Here is an 18503-nt window from a genome sequence, read left to right on the forward strand (position 1 = left end):
TAACCCATAAAAAGTAAACTCACAATTGTAGGATAAAGAATTCCGTTTATTTCACATCTTTGACCTCAGGCACATTCCCACCTCACTTCACCTCCCATTTCATGGACTGGTGCAGGTAATCTCCATCGGGACTGACATAGTTCTTGATGGGGGGCGTGGCCACGGGTCCTTTGACAGCGACGGGCAGCAGCTGTGGATCGATTTCGATGGCCGCCTGGTACAGCTCCTCGGATTCCCGGCGGAGCTCCGCCAGAGCCTTGTTTTGTGCCTGGACCAGACGGTCGATGATCTGGAAGTCGGCCACGCGCTCGTCGTGCTTATAGTGCGCCCACTGCTTCTTGAGGAGAACACGTTCCTCCAGCTCAGCACTGCCCAGTGGGGTAAGCTTCCTCTGGCGTTTGCTGGGAGAAAGAAAAACATTACATCTCGGTTTCGGAAGCAAACCCATAAGGAAAACGTACTCCTTTTCATCGATGAGCTCCAGGGGAACCTCCAGTTCCTCCACCGGCTTCAGCTGCCGCGCATTCTTCTCCAGCCGGCGGATCTGCTTCTCTATCTTCTTCTTCTTGCGGTCCTCGCGCTGTTTGACGATCTGTGGGTCCAGTTTCTTCTTTTTCTTGAGGGGCTCCGCGCAGAGCACGGGAGTCGTTTGGAGGCAACGTGCAAGGGCGACGCCGGTGAAGCCGCCACTCCTCTGTAAGCTTAGTCTGTGGCGGAGTTTTTAAGCCGGGAGTTAACAGAGATGTTCCCTGGGAGCTGGTGCATCTACTCACCTGGCAAAGGCGCCTAACAGCGACATTTTTAATAAACAAAAGTGGAAAAAACCTTTGCGTAATGTGCGAACAGCTGTTTTTGTTGGTGTTAAATGCTTTAGTGATGACACTTGTTCGATTACAGAACCTCCCTAATCGAATAGGGTAGGTGTATTAGCTAAGTGAGCAGCGTGTCTTATCTAACGGGTGTGTGTCACGGCTAAATCGAGAGATGCAAAAATTAATCATACGACACGTAGGCCCGTTAAAGTTTTTTCAGAAAGAATCTTTAATCTATAGGATGGTTCAATGGTATTACTGACACATTTTAGGACCTCAAAAGTTGATGTGTACCCTGAAAAATGATCAGTACATTATTACTTACCCTTCATTTTCCACATGAGAAATAACACCGACCACTCAATTACTATTTTTATACGATTTTAAAACTTTATTTTTAAAGATGAAAATAAACAATATAGTTTTATTGTGTGTTTTTTGTATTTTTTCCTTAGTAAATTTTACATAATTTTTCAATAAAATAAGTTGTTTGTTTTTTTTTCGATTAAAAATGTCATATTGTAGTTTAGTGTTTTCCTCTTGTTTTACAATTTCCTTTCCATTACACGTTTTTAGTATGATGTCTTTCGATTTTGTCGCTTGCATAAATATAAATTTGTATGTAATTATAATCGCTTATATCCCAAATACTGAATTTACCTCATACATATTTTCATTCATTTTTTTTTGTTGTGGTGTGACGGTGTTGTGTGGTGTCGTTTGCTTTTGCTTTGCGCTAAATGCATTCTCTAAATGTAAATCCAAATTTCGATTTTCCGTTTTCGGGGCTTTTAATTGCAATTTTCGTTTTTTTTTTCTTGGTTCGCGCTAAATGTACAATTTTGTTTTTTTTCCGATTTTGCGGGAACAAAACTGGTCCGAAAGGGGTATTCATTTTAATTTGTTGGCCTGAAATGCGTTTCCGAAGTTTCCAAAAGTGTACACCAAACCAAAAGTATAAAACGGAACCGAAATCGAAACCGAAACCAAAACGTGGCTTATACATATATCGCTATGGTTCATTCGAAATGAGTTAGTTAATCATATAAAGTTAGTATATCGTACTATCGTAAGTGTATACGCGACATAGTCGATTGTGAAATTTTCTCGTTTCCCAACTTTGTATGTTTCCACCGCGTATTACATTCATATATGTTTGTTTTGCTTGATTTTACTTTTGCATTACTTTTGGTTTTCTTTTCATTTCTTTGCTTTCGCTTCATATTGTAGTAAATAGTAATGTGTGAGTTTTTTTTGGGGGGACATTGGGGTTTGGGTAAGTTGGGAAATTGGGTGACGTTTCCTATTGTTAGTACATATTCTTATAAATTTAAACTGTGTGTGTGAAGTGACTTGATTCAATCGTTTTTCCTGGCCTCCAGCTTCCGAGGAAGGGAAGGTCCTGCGGTCATATGTCAAGTTGGAATTTCGAAAATGTCTTCGGCTTCTGCTGGCCTTCAATTTCGCTTACTTCGCACTAATCAAATGGGAAATCAATGTGTGTTAAAATTCGAACTGAGCATAAATTAGGGTAAATCGTATATGCATTCGCGGGGCTTCCACTCATTTGATTCTCATCCAGCTCCGGGTTTTCCAGGACTTTTCTTTGGCTTTTATCCCCGCCTTTGGCTCTGCCCGGAGCTCGCCTTCTACCACTTAGTTTACAATTACATTATAAAAGTTATCTCTAAAGTTGTTTGTACTATTGCTTGGAAATCATTCCGGTCTATTGTTGTATTGTAACTGAAAGTATTCATTTTTCTATATTTTTCACAATTTTCGCCTTTTGTTTTTTGCTTGCTTAATGGAACATAAATCAATTTCATGGCTTGATTTGGCTTCGTTTTGGGCCCAGGAGACCCAATAAATTTCGATCGTTTGCATCCATCAACCGAAACGATGCATTAGCCCCTTCGCCCACTGCCCACATTTCTTGGAGGGGCGTGGGCGAGGCTGTGTTCCTCAAGTCGATCTTTTGTCAGTCCTAAAGGTTGGCCGAAACGGTTTAATACGTTTGAAAAGTTGTAAGCAAAGAACCCTTTACACACCTCGGTGTGTTCTTGTTTTTTTGGTTTTCGTTTTTTGGGGTTTTCTCTCCGTGTGTGTGTATGGTATCGTAATCGCTCGGTTATACAATGTTCAGCTCAAAGGAATATACATACTTATATACATGGTGTCTGGATGTTGCTGTGTGTGTGTGGTCTGTGACTGTGTGTGTGATACATAATCAATTTTAAATTTTGCTAATTTTTGCTAGTTCTTTCCCATCGTCGACTAAAGAAACGATTACGATGCTGCCAACTCAAGATCTCCTGTGTGTGTTTGTCTTTTTCTCTGTCTGCAGTGTGTGTTAGGGGTAGGAAGAAAAGCACAAAAGTGGGAAACGGCAGGTTTCCCCCTTCGTTTCTGGAAAGTCTTATAGTTTATCTGCGATCCTGTGTCGCGCTCTTTTAGTGTCGCTAGTTCCGAGTCCTTAAATATAGTTCGCTCTATACCTAATTGCCACCTCATCAGTATGCCGTTCCTAGTTCATCTCGTATCATCTGTTTCCGCTTAACTTTGAGTTGAATACTTAGTTATTCGCTTCTAAATCTAAATTAAATGTAACATAGTACATGCAAGTGTCCGTGTGACCGTGTTTTCGTGTTGTTTTTAAAGTACATTGATAGATGAGCAACTCAGCGCTATAGGCGTATGCATGTACGGGGTGTGTGGGGGTATACTCGTGGTGTCTATATCCAAACCTTTGTTGCTGTCTTCGCTAGTCTAAATCATTAATTTTCCCACACATAATGTTTGTCTAAATCGAGTTTTATGTGAATTTCCATTCGTTTACATACTAGAACTAAATACATACATATTTTTTCGCTTACTTAGGTAGTCAATTAAAACTTTTTGCTAGGGAAAGGGGATTAGAAAGAGGGGACAGGGTTTTTGAGATTTGCCATCGATTTGCCGTTGCTTGGTTAGTCCGAATCGGTTAACTCCTTCGGCGGGACAGTGTGACCAGGCCAAAGTGTGAGGCAGTTTTGGTTTTTGCTTGCATTCCGGTCTATTTGGAGCCCTTTCTCATCTTTTACGTTTTCATTTCCGCTTACGCGTTCACCATCGCTATCGCTTAGCTTTTGTTTTAATTTGTTTATACTTTTTACACGTTTAATTTCTTTATACAATTTTTATTTATAATTTCATCCACCTCGTTTTGCATTAGTTACATAAAAAATTAACAGCTTTTAGTTTTTGGTATTTTCTTTTTGTTTTCTTTTGTTTTCATTGTTACTTGAAGGCACTTTAGATCGGACGTTGTGGCCCCATTTCAAAAATTGCTTTTCACTTGCTCAACTCGTGTATCACGTTGCCGCTTGCTGCTTGCTGCTTGTGTTGTGTGTTGCATGTTGCATATTGCATGTTGCTCGAGTGCTATGGAGACGTGGTCGCAAAAAAAACAAATTAACAACAAAAGCCTAATCCAAAGTTGTTCGAAACTCTGCCGAAAGTTGCGTTCGAAATGTTACCGAAATCCTTGGTTCGAAACTTGTCCTTTGCCTTAACTTCTGCTTTCTTTTTGCTTCTCTCTCGCCGCTGGTTGTTTGTATTGCCTTGAGTGCTATGGTGCGAAACGGATCTGGATGTCCTGGAGTTGCCCGGCCAGCCGGATGCCGATGTCCTGGCCGCCGATCCGGGCAGTTTGGTTTTATTTTAGAGGCTTGAGAACTGCCCATCCTTCAGCCTGGCTCACAAATCGCCTTGGAACTCGGTAATACCGAAGGAAATCACCCCCAAATAGTCGGATCGTCGTTAGCAAATCTCAAGAACAATGAAATGGGGTCTACATACACATATGTATAGCTGGTGGATAGGGGACAAGGTATAGATACATATCAAATTTTAAAACTAAACATCGGGTTAGGATTCATAGCGTTACCTTTATAGTATTCATTTTGGTTTTTCGTTTTTTTACATACACATCTTAATTTGAAGTCGGTCTTAACCCCACCAAAACCTAACTTAAATAGCGTCCTCGACTGGTTTTCCTTTCATACATCTAAACATTTACAGAGTTTTTGGGGAACATAAAATTTACGTTTTCTTTCAATCTTCGCTTTAGCTTTTTGGAGTTTTATTTTTTAACATACCTTTCATACACTTCTTTTTCCTATATGCTCCGAACCGCAGTTATGAATTTTGTTAATTTCGTTTGCTTTTTTGGTTTCTCCTTAATTTTGAAATGTGCTGCTGCAATGTTTTTGAATTTTGTTGGTTGCTTACTCGGTTTCAATTGTCAGCGAGGACCGGAAATAGTTTTTATGGCCACTTCCGGTCACTGCTTTGGTTGTCGACTAGTCATGTTTTTAGGTTTTTTCTCTACTGTTTTTTTTTTCATAATATCCCTTCTTTTCTCATGTCTATAATGTAAGACAGATTTTTCACAAAACCCAAACTAAGGGGAAAACTAAAAGTGCTTTCTGCAGTATCCGAGTCCGAATCGGATCGGATCAAATCAAACTTAAGCTTAGATAAGGGTAACTACCTGGAGATGTATCGAAACTTTGCTCAATTTTGCCCGTATTTTCTAAATGTACAATGTTTTCGTATTAAATTTATTTTAATTTAAGTTTTGTGTTTTTGTTATCGCTTTGTTTTGGTTACGTTTTTTCTCATTATGCATCGATTTATTTACGTTCTTAAAGATAAGGCGCGAAGGTGCTTAAAATAAGCTTGTACTTTTTCTGATATTTTTCCAACACGTTTTCAAAATTTCTTTCAAAGTTTTCCGTTTCCCCGTTCTGGTTTTAGGCTGCTTTCTCTACTGCTTACTTCCCTGCTTCGTCTACTGCTTTCCGAAAGGCAACTTCCTGCTGCTTCCGCTTACAATTTAAGATTTTTGGTTACGAAATTTTGTGTTCCAAAATTCAGTAATTTTGCATATAATTTTTGGATTTTGAATTCGTGTTTTCCCTTTTCTTTTTGTTAATCCTAAAGTTTTCTTTTCTTTTTGGTTTTTCTTTTGTTTTTTTTTTGGTTTTTGTAAATTTGTCCTGAATGTTTACACCGAGAGAATTATCCAAACATGGCCGAGAGGTTTTCAATTTTGTTCATTTCATTTAGTTCATTTCGTGATTTTTTCGTACTTTCTTGATTTCTTGATGTCTTTTTCTTTTTTGAGCTTTTAAACGCGTTGTGATTTATTGAAAAGTACAGATGTTGTCGACTTTTCAAAGGGAAATAAGATAATCTAATTGAATCGAATCGAAAGTAAACTGCAATTGTTCTCATAGAAAGCTGCCTGTAAATTATTAAGCTAATTTAATTTTACATATTTTTTTAGTTTAATTTTAGCTAGCAGCCCAGTCTTGAGATGTACCAGTTGCATCGAATTCGCAGACCAATTTTTGTTTCCTATTTTTTGCAATCCCCTCTAATTTTACTTGCCAAACTGCTAAATGCTGAATTTTTACCGAGTGTGACCGAGACTGTTAATTTCTACACACATATATCCTTTTTCCATATGCCTATATGCGCCATGTGTGTCATATGTTTATTAGGAACATTACCGAAATACGTTTATATTTAATTTTACACTTACACCTAAACATGATTTTTTTGGGGGTCCGCGAATTCTTCAGGAAACTGGAAGCACACTGGGCCGCTTGCTTCGCGTCTTTGGTCACATTTGGTTTGTATTTTTGATGTCTCAATTTGAATCTTCGTACGTCTGAGTTTCTCCTTTCTTTTTTTCCGAAATTCACGCCAAAGTCTTAGCCGAGAGTGGGTTACTTCATTTAGTTTTTCCTTTTTGATCTTGCGCACGTGCAAGATATATTTTCCTTCTTTGTTTTATTTTGCAAAATGCAGCGCGTTGCTTTTGAGCCGAAAGTTGTAATTTTTTGTCTACGTATATCTAAGCCGAAATAGTAAAACGTTCTTCGAAAGGCTACCACTTGATTGAAATGTTTCCTTAGCTCCTCCTCTGATCCTGCTCTGAAATCTGTTCCTGTGCTGCTTTTGATTATGGTCTGGAGTTCTATATTTTTTGGTTGGGTTGGGCTTGGCTATAAGTATGCTTAGAGGTGTGTATGTATTGTTATCCTTTTTATTATCCTGACAAACTATAAGTAAGCTGATGCATCTGTGAACTGAGCTTCTTCGGTTGTTGTTGGTGGCTGAACGGCATTTAGTTGTTATAGTTACTGTACTGTAGTTGTTGTTCTTCTGTTTAGGTGGCTGACGATGAGTTCTATTTAGTGTATCTTCTGGATATTCTTTGCTTCTGTATCTGTATCTCATCTGTCGGTTGTATGCTCATACATAAGTATGCTGGTTTGATTCTGCTTCGTGTGGCTGACAAAATATAAATCAATTACGGCGACTGCTAAACTATGAGTATAAATTTTAGTTGATTCTCGTTACGATTATACCTATGCTGACATTCAATTTCGTAGTATCTCTGTTTTTTTCTTTGGGTGTGTCTGTGTCTGCGTGTCTGAGTGCGTAAATTAAACCTAAAGGCGGCTGAGGATCACCTCCTCCGGCCGATCTGTCCCAATTTCCACTTGGCTTATATGGTGTGAGTAAAAAAGCATACAAATATCATATAGTTTCTCGTACTGATTTTGGCTTGGAACAAACTGCGTATATATATTAAGGTAATATATAGGTGTGTCTGACTGATGTTGCTTCTGCTTTGCTTCTGCTTTTCTGCTGCTTTTGAATCGGTTTCTGCTGCTGCTGTTGTTGCTTAGGTTGGCTTTTGGTTCCTGCTTAACATTTATTAGAGACTTTTTGCTGCATGCGCTGAAGATCATTTTATTTCGACTGATTTTCGGTTTGTTTAGTTTTCTTTGTTTGTTTTGTTTTTATTTTTTTGGTATTTTTGTTGGTTTTGTAATACATATTTAAAATAGCAACTACCATTATCTTGTATTTGTATTTTATTATTATTTTGTTTTGCTTGCTTTGAGTTTATTTCCTTATATAAGTAATAAGTTATATATATTTATAAGGTTGTGGATCGTAATGTGGTTGAGTGTGTGGTTCGTGTGCTTTCTTTGGGGGGGTCGGGTCTCTTAGGGGTCTTTTGGGGGTCACTCGGCCAGTACCAGGTAGTATTCCATCTGCATTTCCCGCTCGGAAAATGCTGCGCAAACGATCTCCCTCTCCCTCACTCACTCGATTTCTCTCTTTTTATTTTTCTGTTGCTTGGGTTCCGGATTTTCTTTACTCAGTGTACATTTAGAACATTTGTTAGCTATGCTGAAATACGGATTACGACGTCTAGAGTATGTATTTTATATATATGTCTATTTATATAGTTTCACTTATCGTATAAATGTTACCGGCACTATTGTTCTGAACTCAAGAGCTGTTCAATTTTCCATAACGCTTGAATGCTTTTCAACTCAGGCTGAGAATGCTGCCAAACTTTGTTGATCCAACTGAAGAACTCGACTTACTAAATAGAAACTAAACTTTGCACATATATACGATTGCTTTATACATGTGTGCGTGCTTATTTACTGGTTACTCCATCTTAAGACCTTCTTTTCGATGCTGCTTCACTTTCTCCGCTTCCTTGGCTGCTCCCCTACTTTCTCCTCCTCCCGAAAACTAAGTATAATCTTTGTATGAACCTTGAACTCAAGAACTCTGCTCTGCCCTCTTCCTTGTTGTTGTTGTACTCGAACGAACTGAGGAGATGCTCAACTGAAAACTGGCTGGAAAAACTGCGGCGCCACGCCCCCTTTTCTGGGTTAATCGAGGGGGCGGGGTCGCCGTTCTGGCTTGTCTATTTCACTATTGGTAACTTAAACGGTAAATTGTTTCTGTGAAAGGCAACTGTTGCGCGTGGAGGCCGCAGGATGTCCAGGATATTTGGGGATATACTGGGTTGCATGGGGTCAAAGGTTATGGGATAGGTTGTTCAATTTTTAAGCTGCGGCTCCCGCTCGGTTTGTTTGTCGTTTTGCTATATTTAGTTGTATATGCTATTGTAAAAAATATCATTATAAATACTTTTGTTTATCGGTTTACGCTTACGTTTACGGCTCTCGTTACGTTACGGTTACGGTTAGGGTTACGGTTAGCTAACGGTTACCTTAACGCCTACTGTGGTTGCTGTTGCTGTTGTTCGCTTTTTGATTTGATCGGTAGCCTCGGCTATAGCCCGTCGATTGCTCTGTAAACTTATACATTATAAAATATCTGATCACATTTGTTTGCAGTCTCTGTATAAATATTGTTGTTTCATTTGTTCGCTTAACGCCTTCGTTTACATGGTTTACGTTTTAATTACTTTACATATTGTACACATGCCACGCCCCCTTCTGTGGGTGGGGGGGCTACGAATGACACGCCTTTATCTCGGATAAATCATAGGATGGGCGATCGATCGAAACCTTGATCGATGGCCGAGAAGGAAAAACTTGAAACTGAAAATCGATTATTTAGCTTTTTCGTGGCTTTCGTTGGAATTGCGTTTTTCGTTTGCTCCTACAGTTGTTTTACATAAAATTTCGTGTAGAATTTTGACAAACGTCTGGCCCCGTTCCTGGCATATATGTATGACTTCTATGGTTACTTTTCCTAATTCTGAGGGACTTGGGCGGCGGCTGCTTGCTTCTTGGTGGTTGCCAATGGGTGCGATTTCGTTTTGGTTGTACTTCAGTTTGACGACGGCTGGTGGCGCGCCTTTAATCCTCGAGGGATTACAAAGGACGCCGCGTGGGAAATAATAATAATATTGCTGGGCTATTGTCTGGGGGCTGCGAAGGACCCCCGTCTCGATTTGCGTTTTGTCAATTTTCACCTGTTTATTGCTGCTGCATCTGCAAGTGCATCTGTATCTGTAACTGTTTGCTTTATTGTGTGAGAGTAAACCAAAGGAGTTTTGCAGTTCGTTTCGCAGCGCGTCGCACGCCCCTCAGATATATAGTATACCTATTTATTTTAGCTTTTTTTTTTGTTTTGTTACCAGGAATGGCACCAGTTAAACGCACGCAAAGTTTTGTGGCTCATTTGGGCCTGCTCTCGATTGATTGAGTTGGCTCGTAAGAGAATTGTGAAACAAAGGGTTTTTATCACTTATTCTTGTTGTCTATGTGAGTGGATCTGAGTGTGGATCCCCCCGATTGGCTGGTCGACCCGATGCCAGCCGAGATACATCCCAGTTCTGGGCAGGCCAAGCACGGTTTGCTTAAAGTTTTGATTGTGGCTACTTCTCTGGTCTCTCGGTTCCCTCGGGTTCAGCAGGCAGGCATCTTCTTCGGGGCTTCGTCTTTTTATATATTTACTTTTTATAGGCAGTTCGACTGCCCTTCTATTGGCAATTTCTCGGGTGGCGTGCTCGGCTCTCTCAGTTCTATAGGATATATCCCATCGGGTGTCGGGTCTAGTGGGGGGCTCTCAGATCTCCTCGATTGCTGATTCGTAAATGAAAACATAATTGTTGCTGTTGTCGTTAATTGCTAACTGAAAACCTCGGTGAACGAACTAAAAGTTTTGGCTTATTTGGCTAATTGGCTATTGCTGCGGTTGTTGTTGATTGATTTCGTTTGAGTATAAAAATATAAATCGTTTTATAAAAAGTTATTGGTTGCTGTTGCTTATTTGTTTATTTGTTTGTTTGTTGGTTTGTTTGTTTGTTGGCTGCTTGTCGCATTGTATTGTACTATAAATTATCCCGGTTCGTGCGTGGCACGCTCGTCTATTGCAAATGAAACTGTGGCATAAAATCTGATTCTCCCGCTTTCTCCTGTCAAAATTCAACTATAAACACTTATGGATTAGTTTTGGTATTGGTTTATATGTATATATATTTATATTTGTATTCGATCATGGGTAAATATTCAGTTATATTCGGTGTAAAATTTGAACTCAGGATGGCTTAAAGACTCAACACAAAGAAATATCTCTCTCCTATCGCTCCCTATATATACTATATAGCGTATTTATCTTTGATATGTGTAGACAACCCAAAAAAAGTTGCTGCTGGAAGTGCTTTGTGCTGTTGTTATTACCGATCTCTTTTTTTGTTTTCGTATTGTCGCTTCTAATTGGGCTTGTTGTTGGTTTTCAATATTTCGATTTTTTTTTTAGCTTTTTCGCTTTGTATATTTGAGTAAAAATATTTATTGTGGTTGTGGAAAACTGTGAGAGATTAACTCAAAAATATCACATACGAGTTGTGTATGTTTCCCTGGCTATTGTTGGCTGTTAAAACTAAATTGCAAATTCTCCTCCTCCCGTTCTTCACTGTTATCGGTTACTTAGGTAATTGTTTATCGTTATCGTTGTTTTTATTTGGTTATCGGTTTCTTGGGGGTTTATGCAACTTTCTCTTTATATTTTTATACTTTCTCATGTGCTTTTTTGATGTTGTTGTATATATATCAATTTGAATTTGGAATTTCCATGGGCAACCTTCGTTGCGGCCGAAATGTTGGGTTTACGTCATAAGCCAAAAGTTTTAACCTCTTCTTCATAAACTTCACAAATAAGGATGCGTAAGATTGATTCCTGATTGATCAACTGAGGAATGTTAGTAATACTGTTGCTGTTGCAAAAATGCAATTGAATTTCGATTGTTTAACTAAGTCCCTTGGTGCAGGCGCACAGTGCATGCCGAAAGTATGCGCACTGTGCGCTGCTCTATTGCAGTTTGTTCAAAAGAAAGTTGTGGTGCACGTCTGTGTGTGTGTGCACCACGGCTTAATCTTCGTACTCTCCTCGACTCCTCTCTTCTGTCTGATTCTTCCTACGCCAAATAAGTGATAAAAATTTTACTTCCAAACGGTTTGTTTTCTTTTTTCTGGTTCGATGTTTCGATTTTGGGCCAAAAATTGTTGGGAATTTTGAGAATCGCGCTTGCTACTAAAAAAACGCAATTGTTTTTTGGAAATATTTCATCGTTTAAATAGATATTTTTCGTTTTATTTTTTTTTTATTTTCATGTATACCAAAACTGCAAATTTATGTGTATTTTATTTAACTTCGTCTTTTCTGTCTTGTGATCAGATGTTTTCCAAACCAAGGATGTTTAACTAACTTATGGTTACGTTGAAGTTGAAGTTACGAATAGATTTGCTTGGAGTATGTGTACCCTACGTGTAAGTTTGACTGATTTGCTTCAGTGTTTTGTGCGTGTGTGGGCTTGCCAAAGGGGATCTGCTTGATATATATACCGATTTGGGTTTGGCACATGTCCTATCTGAATCCCCTCATCCTCCTTCCATCTCTTAACGAAAATCGTAATGCGCGCATTTTCAATGCAGTAAGGCTGTGAGTGAATATTTTCCTGGCCCTGGCCAGAATGTCCTCTTTTCAGGGGCTCTGAGTGGGGGGTCAAAGGGGGGCGCTTATGCTTAGACTGTAGTAATATTTTAATTACGTGTATGTAGTTGTATTTAAATGTCGCTATGTACAAATCTGATCAATTTCTGTTATCGGTTTTGTTTTGTTTTTCATTCAGTAATCAGTAATCGGTAAGTTTGGGTATTTTTCTTTTGGTTTGCTTGGTATTCTGCGGTATTAATGCTTTTAAAATCTAGTTAAAATTGCATATGGCTGCGTCTGCTTTTATATTTGGTAATTGTTTTACGTGTAGTAGGTATATACTTATCTCGCCTTCCATCTCGCTCTCGCTTCCATCGTCTGCGTCGATCATCGGTCATCGATTTGATCGATTTGTTTTCGTTATCGGTTTGCGTGCAGTGTTCATTAATGGTTTTTAAGTTTTTAATTTTCCTGTGCTGTGAATTCAATACTTGCTGCTGACCAACACTGGTCGCACGGGTCGCTGATTGGTTGCTTTTGGCCGGATGTCCTTTCCACATCCGTTTCCGGCGCTCGTTCTCTGTCTGGTTTCCTGCTGATGCTGCCGTCCTTAATCTATATGCTTAGGCTAACTTAGTTCCTGGGTGTAAACTGTACCTGGCGAACCGCGGCGAACAGCTTGGCCCAAAAACCGAGGAACGAACTTTCTTCTTGGCCTATGGCTGATCTGTAAGTCTTTTTGGAATTTTCCAACACCGAAAGGTTACTGTGGAGGAACTAAACTCGCTTTCCGGGGGCTTCTCGAAAGGGCGGGCCGAAGTTTGGTGGGCGTGGCTAAAGGCTGGCCCAGCTGCTAACCGCGGCCACCAGGTGTGTCGCTTTCGCTTGGTTTGCGTCGCTCGAATAAGATGAATTATGTGGAATTTAGCTTACCCTTCTCGTCTCTGCGCTCCACCGATTAGTTGAGGTTGTTTTCTTTTTTTTGGGGGGGTTAGTGAAGTGGAGTTGTGTGATAATGGTGGTGTTGTGGTAGCCAATCAGTTCCAATTTTGCGTTGACAAATGCCAAAGGTGCTTTTGACGGAGGTCGGTTGGTTTGGTTTTTGGGGAGAGTGGAACCAAAAATTGGGTGGTTTATAAGCGGCCAAAAGGTGGGGGTTAAATTTTGGTAAAGAAAAATCCAAGCGCCGTCATTTGTGTTTTCTGTTTTCTCAATTAATTTCGCTTTTATTAACCAATTATCGATGGGGGACTGACCCTTTTGCGGCCCGCCCCCTTGACTTGTTGACTTAAGTTTAAGTATGTATGTTTATGTTTAGTATAAATGTATGAAATATGTATGTGGCATTAAATATACGCAAGTGTAAGTGTGCTCCTGTGTCATTTGTTGGTACGCTACCGATATACTTTATCGGTTCATTCGCCTTCCTTGAGGTAAAGAAAGAAAGCGCTGACTAAAACTGATGGAAACTGAACAGAACAGAAAGGTTTGAGTGCTTAATTTGTTCGTATTTCTCATTTTGTATTGCTGTTAACTTCCTGAATTTCGACGGTCTCGATACGGTTGCTTCTCGCTATTTTCGAATTTTGCTTAAAGATAAAATTTCGCCTAAAGTTTTGTTAGCCAAACGTTTATTGTTAATACGCCTTAAATTGCCTAAATGGTTTCGTCTCATAATTTCGCTCGTCTCGCAATTGTCAATTAACTATTTTTACATCAATCAATAATTTCGTATGGAGACCCCAATGGGAGGCCTCCATATTGGTTTTATCCGAAACAATAATGAAGTTAGTTCGATTTTTAGTTTGTTGTTAGTTACTTTTTCTATCACAAAATCAGTTACAATTGTATTTAGATCAATTTCATTTCCAAATTTTCTTTTCAAATTTTTCAATTTTTATTTTCAACTCCATTGCCAAAAGCCGCTTCCTTCGTAAATTTTGTAAAGGCATTAACAATCAACGCGTCACTCCTGGGGCCCTAGAATCGGACTTGAATTTCGACTTCTGTCTGCTGTGAAGGTGGGTGAAACTTAGGGTTAAGATAACTCAACTGGGTAATGCGATAAACGTAAACTTCAGTTCGATTAGCGAATGCCTCGTCTGCTTTGTACGATTTCCTAAATACTAATTTCGCAAATGCTTTTTTCTCATTTTCAATTATCCAAACTTGAATTTCACTTTCAATTTCGATGCGAAGAACTCCAGTTTCTTCCACTCGATCTCGATCTCTTGGATTAGGAAACTCACCGTCTTATACGCGACTAATTTTGTCATAGTTACGCCAAAGTGCAATCAATTTTTGCTCAGATTCCTCTGGTTAAGCCTAAAAAACTCGCTTAGTTCGTTTCAATTTAGTTTTAGCTAAAATTCAACTATTGTTCAATAATTTTGTGATCATTGGTGTGGCCGAAAGGTTTGCTGGGGTGTGCGATCTCCTCTCCTCTCATCTCATCTCCTTATATCGGTGTTCCCATCCCATCTAATCTAATCTAATCCAAACTCCCACCTGAGGGCGCTAGGGTATGGGGCTGGCTAAACTGAGTAACTGACTGACTGACTAACTGGCTGGCTGATGGAGCCCCTCGGAGCAATTGTTGGGCCGAAATGGTCGATTTCGCTGCGTTCTTTTCGTTCGAGGAATATGATTTTGTCTATGCCAAAAATTCAAATGTTTTGCATGCAGTTGATGATGTTGTTGCTGTTGTCGCGTTGCAGTTGCAATCGAGGATGAGATGTTGCAGCTGCAGGAACAACAGGGTTTGCCCGCCCCTGGCCCAAAAGTAACCGCCGGACGGAGAGCAGGCAAACATATCCCTCTAAACCCGCCCACTTTCCATGCTGTGTCTGCTGTGCTGATGAGTGAGAAGTGCATGATCGATCTCAGCCAGCCAGAAGTGGGATAAAATACATCATATATATTTTTTACAAATTAATAGAAAGAAAAAACCATATTTTTAATTGGTATTTTTGGTGTTTTGTGTATATTTTGTTTTGTTGCAACTCAAGGCCAAGTAAAGTAAATTAATTAAACTAAACGTTAACTTAACTAAACGTATAAATTATTTACATAAATAACAGACTAGTGTGTGTGTGTGGGTTGTGTTGGTGGTGTGTTTATAGTGTGTATGTTGATTATACTATAAAATTAAGATGCGTGCTCAAAGGTGGGGCACTAAAGTATAAGAATTGATTAAAAATAAACCGCATTCAAGGGATTCATGTTAACAATTAACTTTGGTCGAAGGTTCGCATAACGTATTGTAAATGATAAATTGGTAAATTTAACTACCCTAACGCCCGCTGTTCGTACAAATACATAACTCTGGCTCTCTCTTTGATTAAAATCTAAATAGTTTTCGCAATTTCTTAACTTTTTTTGTGATTTTTTGCTTTTAATTTCGCTTAATAGACATCGAATATATGCTTAGCGCTTAAAAGGAGGTTCTAAGGGGATATAGCAACTTTAGCTCTCGGGTGACATTTAAACTTTTAAGATTAATTCCCGATTTCCGGCCGTCGGAGATGCGCCTGCTTTTGTAAAGCAGTGCGCAACTGGGCGGGGGAAACTGCTTACCGGAAAGTCGGTCGGCCAAGCAGTGCGGCGAAGCCCACTTCCTGTTTGGCCGAGCGACTTTCGCTCTCTCTCAAATGAACACACACTTTGTACCGCTGCGAGCGTGTGTGTGTATGTGTGTGCGTGGAATGTATTGGTGTCTCTTGTATTTTTTGTTTTTTTCTGTGGAATGTGTGTCAACTTTCGGTAGATCATTAGACGGCTCAACTATTTGTTAAATATTCATACGTATACGTAATTTGCTGTAAATATTTTCAAAAAAATTTCAACTAACAAACCAACGGCGAGTACAGTTTACACTGCCTGTAAATTACGCTCGGTGTGTAAGGGGTGTTCTCAGGTGTGTGGCTCAGGTTCTCTTTCAATTTGCACTATTTCACATTATTAGATTAAGACTTGCTGCTCTATGTTTAGTTTTGGTTTGGTTTAAATGTTTGCCGGGGAGATGTTAGGATCTCCCTGGCCCACTTTCTTTTTCATAATCTTGTCGCTCTTCTTTCGCTGAGGTTGTGTGATGTTTGGGTGTGTAGTTTGTGTGGTTTTGGAAATTTTTGAAAAAATATTTTGCTCAGTGTGTTTCCTAAACGCGTTTTCGACTCGTGTGTATTTCTCACTCAGCTAGGTCTAAGTTCCCTTCATATTTCTCTGTGTGTGGATACTATTTGTTCTTTTCTTCTGACTTTTGTTTTTGGCTGGGGAGTTGGTCATATCCAGTCGTGTTTCCTGCGCAGGTTTAGCCTTTTAGCTTTGGCCTGCGCCTCGCCTTCGAATGGCTGCTGCCGGCCCTGGAGTTGGTGCCCGTAGTAGTGGTGGTGGTGCTGCTGCTGCTGCAGGTGGTGGTGGAGGCCGGACTGATGGGTGGTGGCATTCCCAGCGGATGCGGCAATGACAGCGGTAGCGTCGGCAGCGCCAACTCCTCCACTTATTCCAGCTGCTCTAAAAAATTGGGCGACTTGAAGTACTCGGGCACGGGATCATCCATACGCGAGATGATCTTGTATATGGACTTCTTCCACGACTGCTCGGTGTCTTTGCCACCCTGTATTGCACGGAAGAACTCCCGCAGAGTCGATTCGACCACGAAGCGGAAATTCTGGGGTACCTGTGGACCGATTTTCTCGATTAGCGACTGGCTCCCAAAGGGGGTTTCTCTGGATCTTCTGGTTAGTGGTTCTTCGCTCGCATCCACACACACTTTTTTTTTACATTATTTTACATTTTTTCTTAAGAAACTTGTAGTGTGTGTGCATGTAGAGTCGGTTTACGGGGGGAATGGTTAGTGTGTTAGTGTCAGTGGGTGTGGGTGTGGGTGTGTGGGCGTGGTTATTGGCATACCTCAATGTGGTTATTGCGATTGTAGTGCAAATTGAGCACGCGATACAATTCACTATCTCCAGCAATCAACAGATCATCGGGTGTCTTGATGCCTTCGGTGACAGCTTGTCGTGCATATTTCTCCATTTGTATGTAGTAGAATTCTCTGCAGATGCGTAGATGAGGAATGTTTGGTTTGGTCAGTATTCTGTTTTATTCTATTCTATTTATAGTTTTTTTTTTGGTTGTAGTTCAGGTTCAGGATCAGCATTCAAATTTACAAAATCGCAACGCAAAGAAAGAAAAATCAAGGTTCGAACCAAGGCGAGGGGTGGGAAATCAAAGAGGAGGAAATTCGTAAAGTGGGTAAACCAAATTCAAAGGAAATCGCTAATGCTTGCTCGCTCTCTCTTTCTCTCTCTCTCTCACTCATACAGCCACGCTATCTCGCTCACTCTGTTCCTAGGGGGTCCCTTAATGCATTATATTGGATAGCTGTTTGAGTATGACATTATTAATAATTCGCTGCATACTCTTAGGCGCGTCGTCTGTGAGTGTGTGTGTGTGCGAGTGCCTGTGTCAGTGTGTGAGTGCGAGTGTGTAAAGAATTTTTAATAAATCTCAAATGTGCAGCAGCAGCTCGTGGTGGTGCAATAACAATTGCAAGTCGAGGCGGCATCTTCTAGCTGCGGTTTTTTATTTCTCTCTGTTGTACTTTGTATCCTGGGAAGGACTGCCTTGGGGGTTGGGGATTTAATTAGCAAGTGCAGCGGGCTGCCGCTGCTGCTGCTGCTGCGTCGCCTTGTTTAGTCAAGTGATTTGTGTGTGGGGCGGCTGCCGCTCGCAGGGGGATACGACGGGGGGTGTATGCTTTACTTGGCAACTGTAAGTGATTGCTTGTCTTCCGGCCTGACTGCCTCTCCTCGGCCCCATCCGCCTCCTTCTCCTCCATTGTCTGCCGCGCGCACTAATTGTTGTCTTTTTTTTGCCGGGAATCCTTTGGAGAACCTCCCATCCCCCCGCTTCGTGCCAACCCCCTCTTCACAACGCTCCGATAATCGCGCTAATTTCAAGATTTCCCAGTAGCAGTACGCCAAATGCATTTCTCATGTTGTGCCACACAGCGCTCGTGTTGATTTTCCAAACAATAAGCGCAGAATGCGCAAATAGAAAATCTTTTCCTTCTGCCCCCCGCCCATAGGAGCGCGTCCCGCCCCCTTTTTTGCGGCTCCCCGGAGGCGGCGGTGGTTCGGGTGGGTGGGTGGTTTTGGATGGCTTCATAATGAGGCTGATGGCTTGGCCTGGCCAAAAGAAAGGAATCGCTGTGTGACAGTTTTGTGTGACAGTCCATTGTGCCGGGTGTCCATAGTTATTAGGGATTGCCGGGATCTCAGGCCCCCATCTCCGTTCGGTTGGGTTTGAATTGCAATTAGCTTTGTGGCTGGCGTGAAAAGGAGCTTGAGGCGAGCCTTATGCAAGCAGAGGGAAGCACATGTGGCAGGAAAAGGAAGCTTGGCTTGGCGCTTTTTT

At 40.6% G+C, this 18503-nt stretch overlaps 2 protein-coding genes across 10 annotated transcripts in view; both read right to left on the reverse strand.

The window, feature by feature from the left end:
- Nucleotides 1–25: 25 nt before the first annotated feature.
- Nucleotides 26–872, reverse strand: LOC108024414 (39S ribosomal protein L40, mitochondrial). The gene is made up of 3 exons (XM_017094329.3): nucleotides 774–872; nucleotides 462–707; nucleotides 26–401 (listed from the first exon to the last, which is right to left on the reverse strand). The coding sequence occupies exons 1-3, from the start codon at nucleotides 797–799 to the stop codon at nucleotides 83–85; spliced, it is 591 nt and encodes a 196-aa protein (XP_016949818.1). The 5' UTR covers nucleotides 800–872; the 3' UTR covers nucleotides 26–82.
- Nucleotides 873–1176: 304 nt separating this feature from the next.
- The window catches only part of LOC108024488 (homeobox protein prospero), a 71386-nt gene continuing 54059 nt past the window's right edge, over nucleotides 1177–18503 (reverse strand). For 5 of the 9 annotated variants that reach the window (XM_050888966.1, XM_050888970.1, XM_050888968.1 and 2 more), the window contains 2 exons: nucleotides 16995–17139; nucleotides 1177–16761 (listed from right to left, as the gene is read on the reverse strand). In XM_050888966.1, coding sequence (XP_050744923.1) covers nucleotides 16582–16761; nucleotides 16995–17139 — 325 coding nt within the window. In that variant the 3' untranslated portion in view covers nucleotides 1177–16581. The remainder of the gene's footprint in view (nucleotides 16762–16994; nucleotides 17140–18503) is intronic. The other 4 variants (XR_007764649.1, XR_007764646.1, XR_007764647.1 and 1 more) reach the window with 4 other exon arrangements.

This window comes from Drosophila biarmipes, chromosome 3R (assembly GCF_025231255.1).
Source record: "Drosophila biarmipes strain raj3 chromosome 3R, RU_DBia_V1.1, whole genome shotgun sequence".
Classification (NCBI taxonomy): Eukaryota; Metazoa; Arthropoda; class Insecta; order Diptera; family Drosophilidae; genus Drosophila; species Drosophila biarmipes.

What these genes read in the sequence shown, in the direction of transcription:
- LOC108024414 (XM_017094329.3), bottom strand. Translation starts at nt 799, where the DNA reads ATGTCGCTGTTAGGCGCCTTTGCCAG. An exon ending in CTGTTAGGCGCCTTTGCCAG is followed by an intron (nt 708 to 773) that starts GTGAGTAGATGC and finishes ACTCCGCCACAG; the next exon opens with ACTAAGCTTACAGAGGAGTG. An exon ending in GAGCTCATCGATGAAAAGGA is followed by an intron (nt 402 to 461) that starts GTACGTTTTCCT and finishes TCTTTCTCCCAG; the next exon opens with CAAACGCCAGAGGAAGCTTA.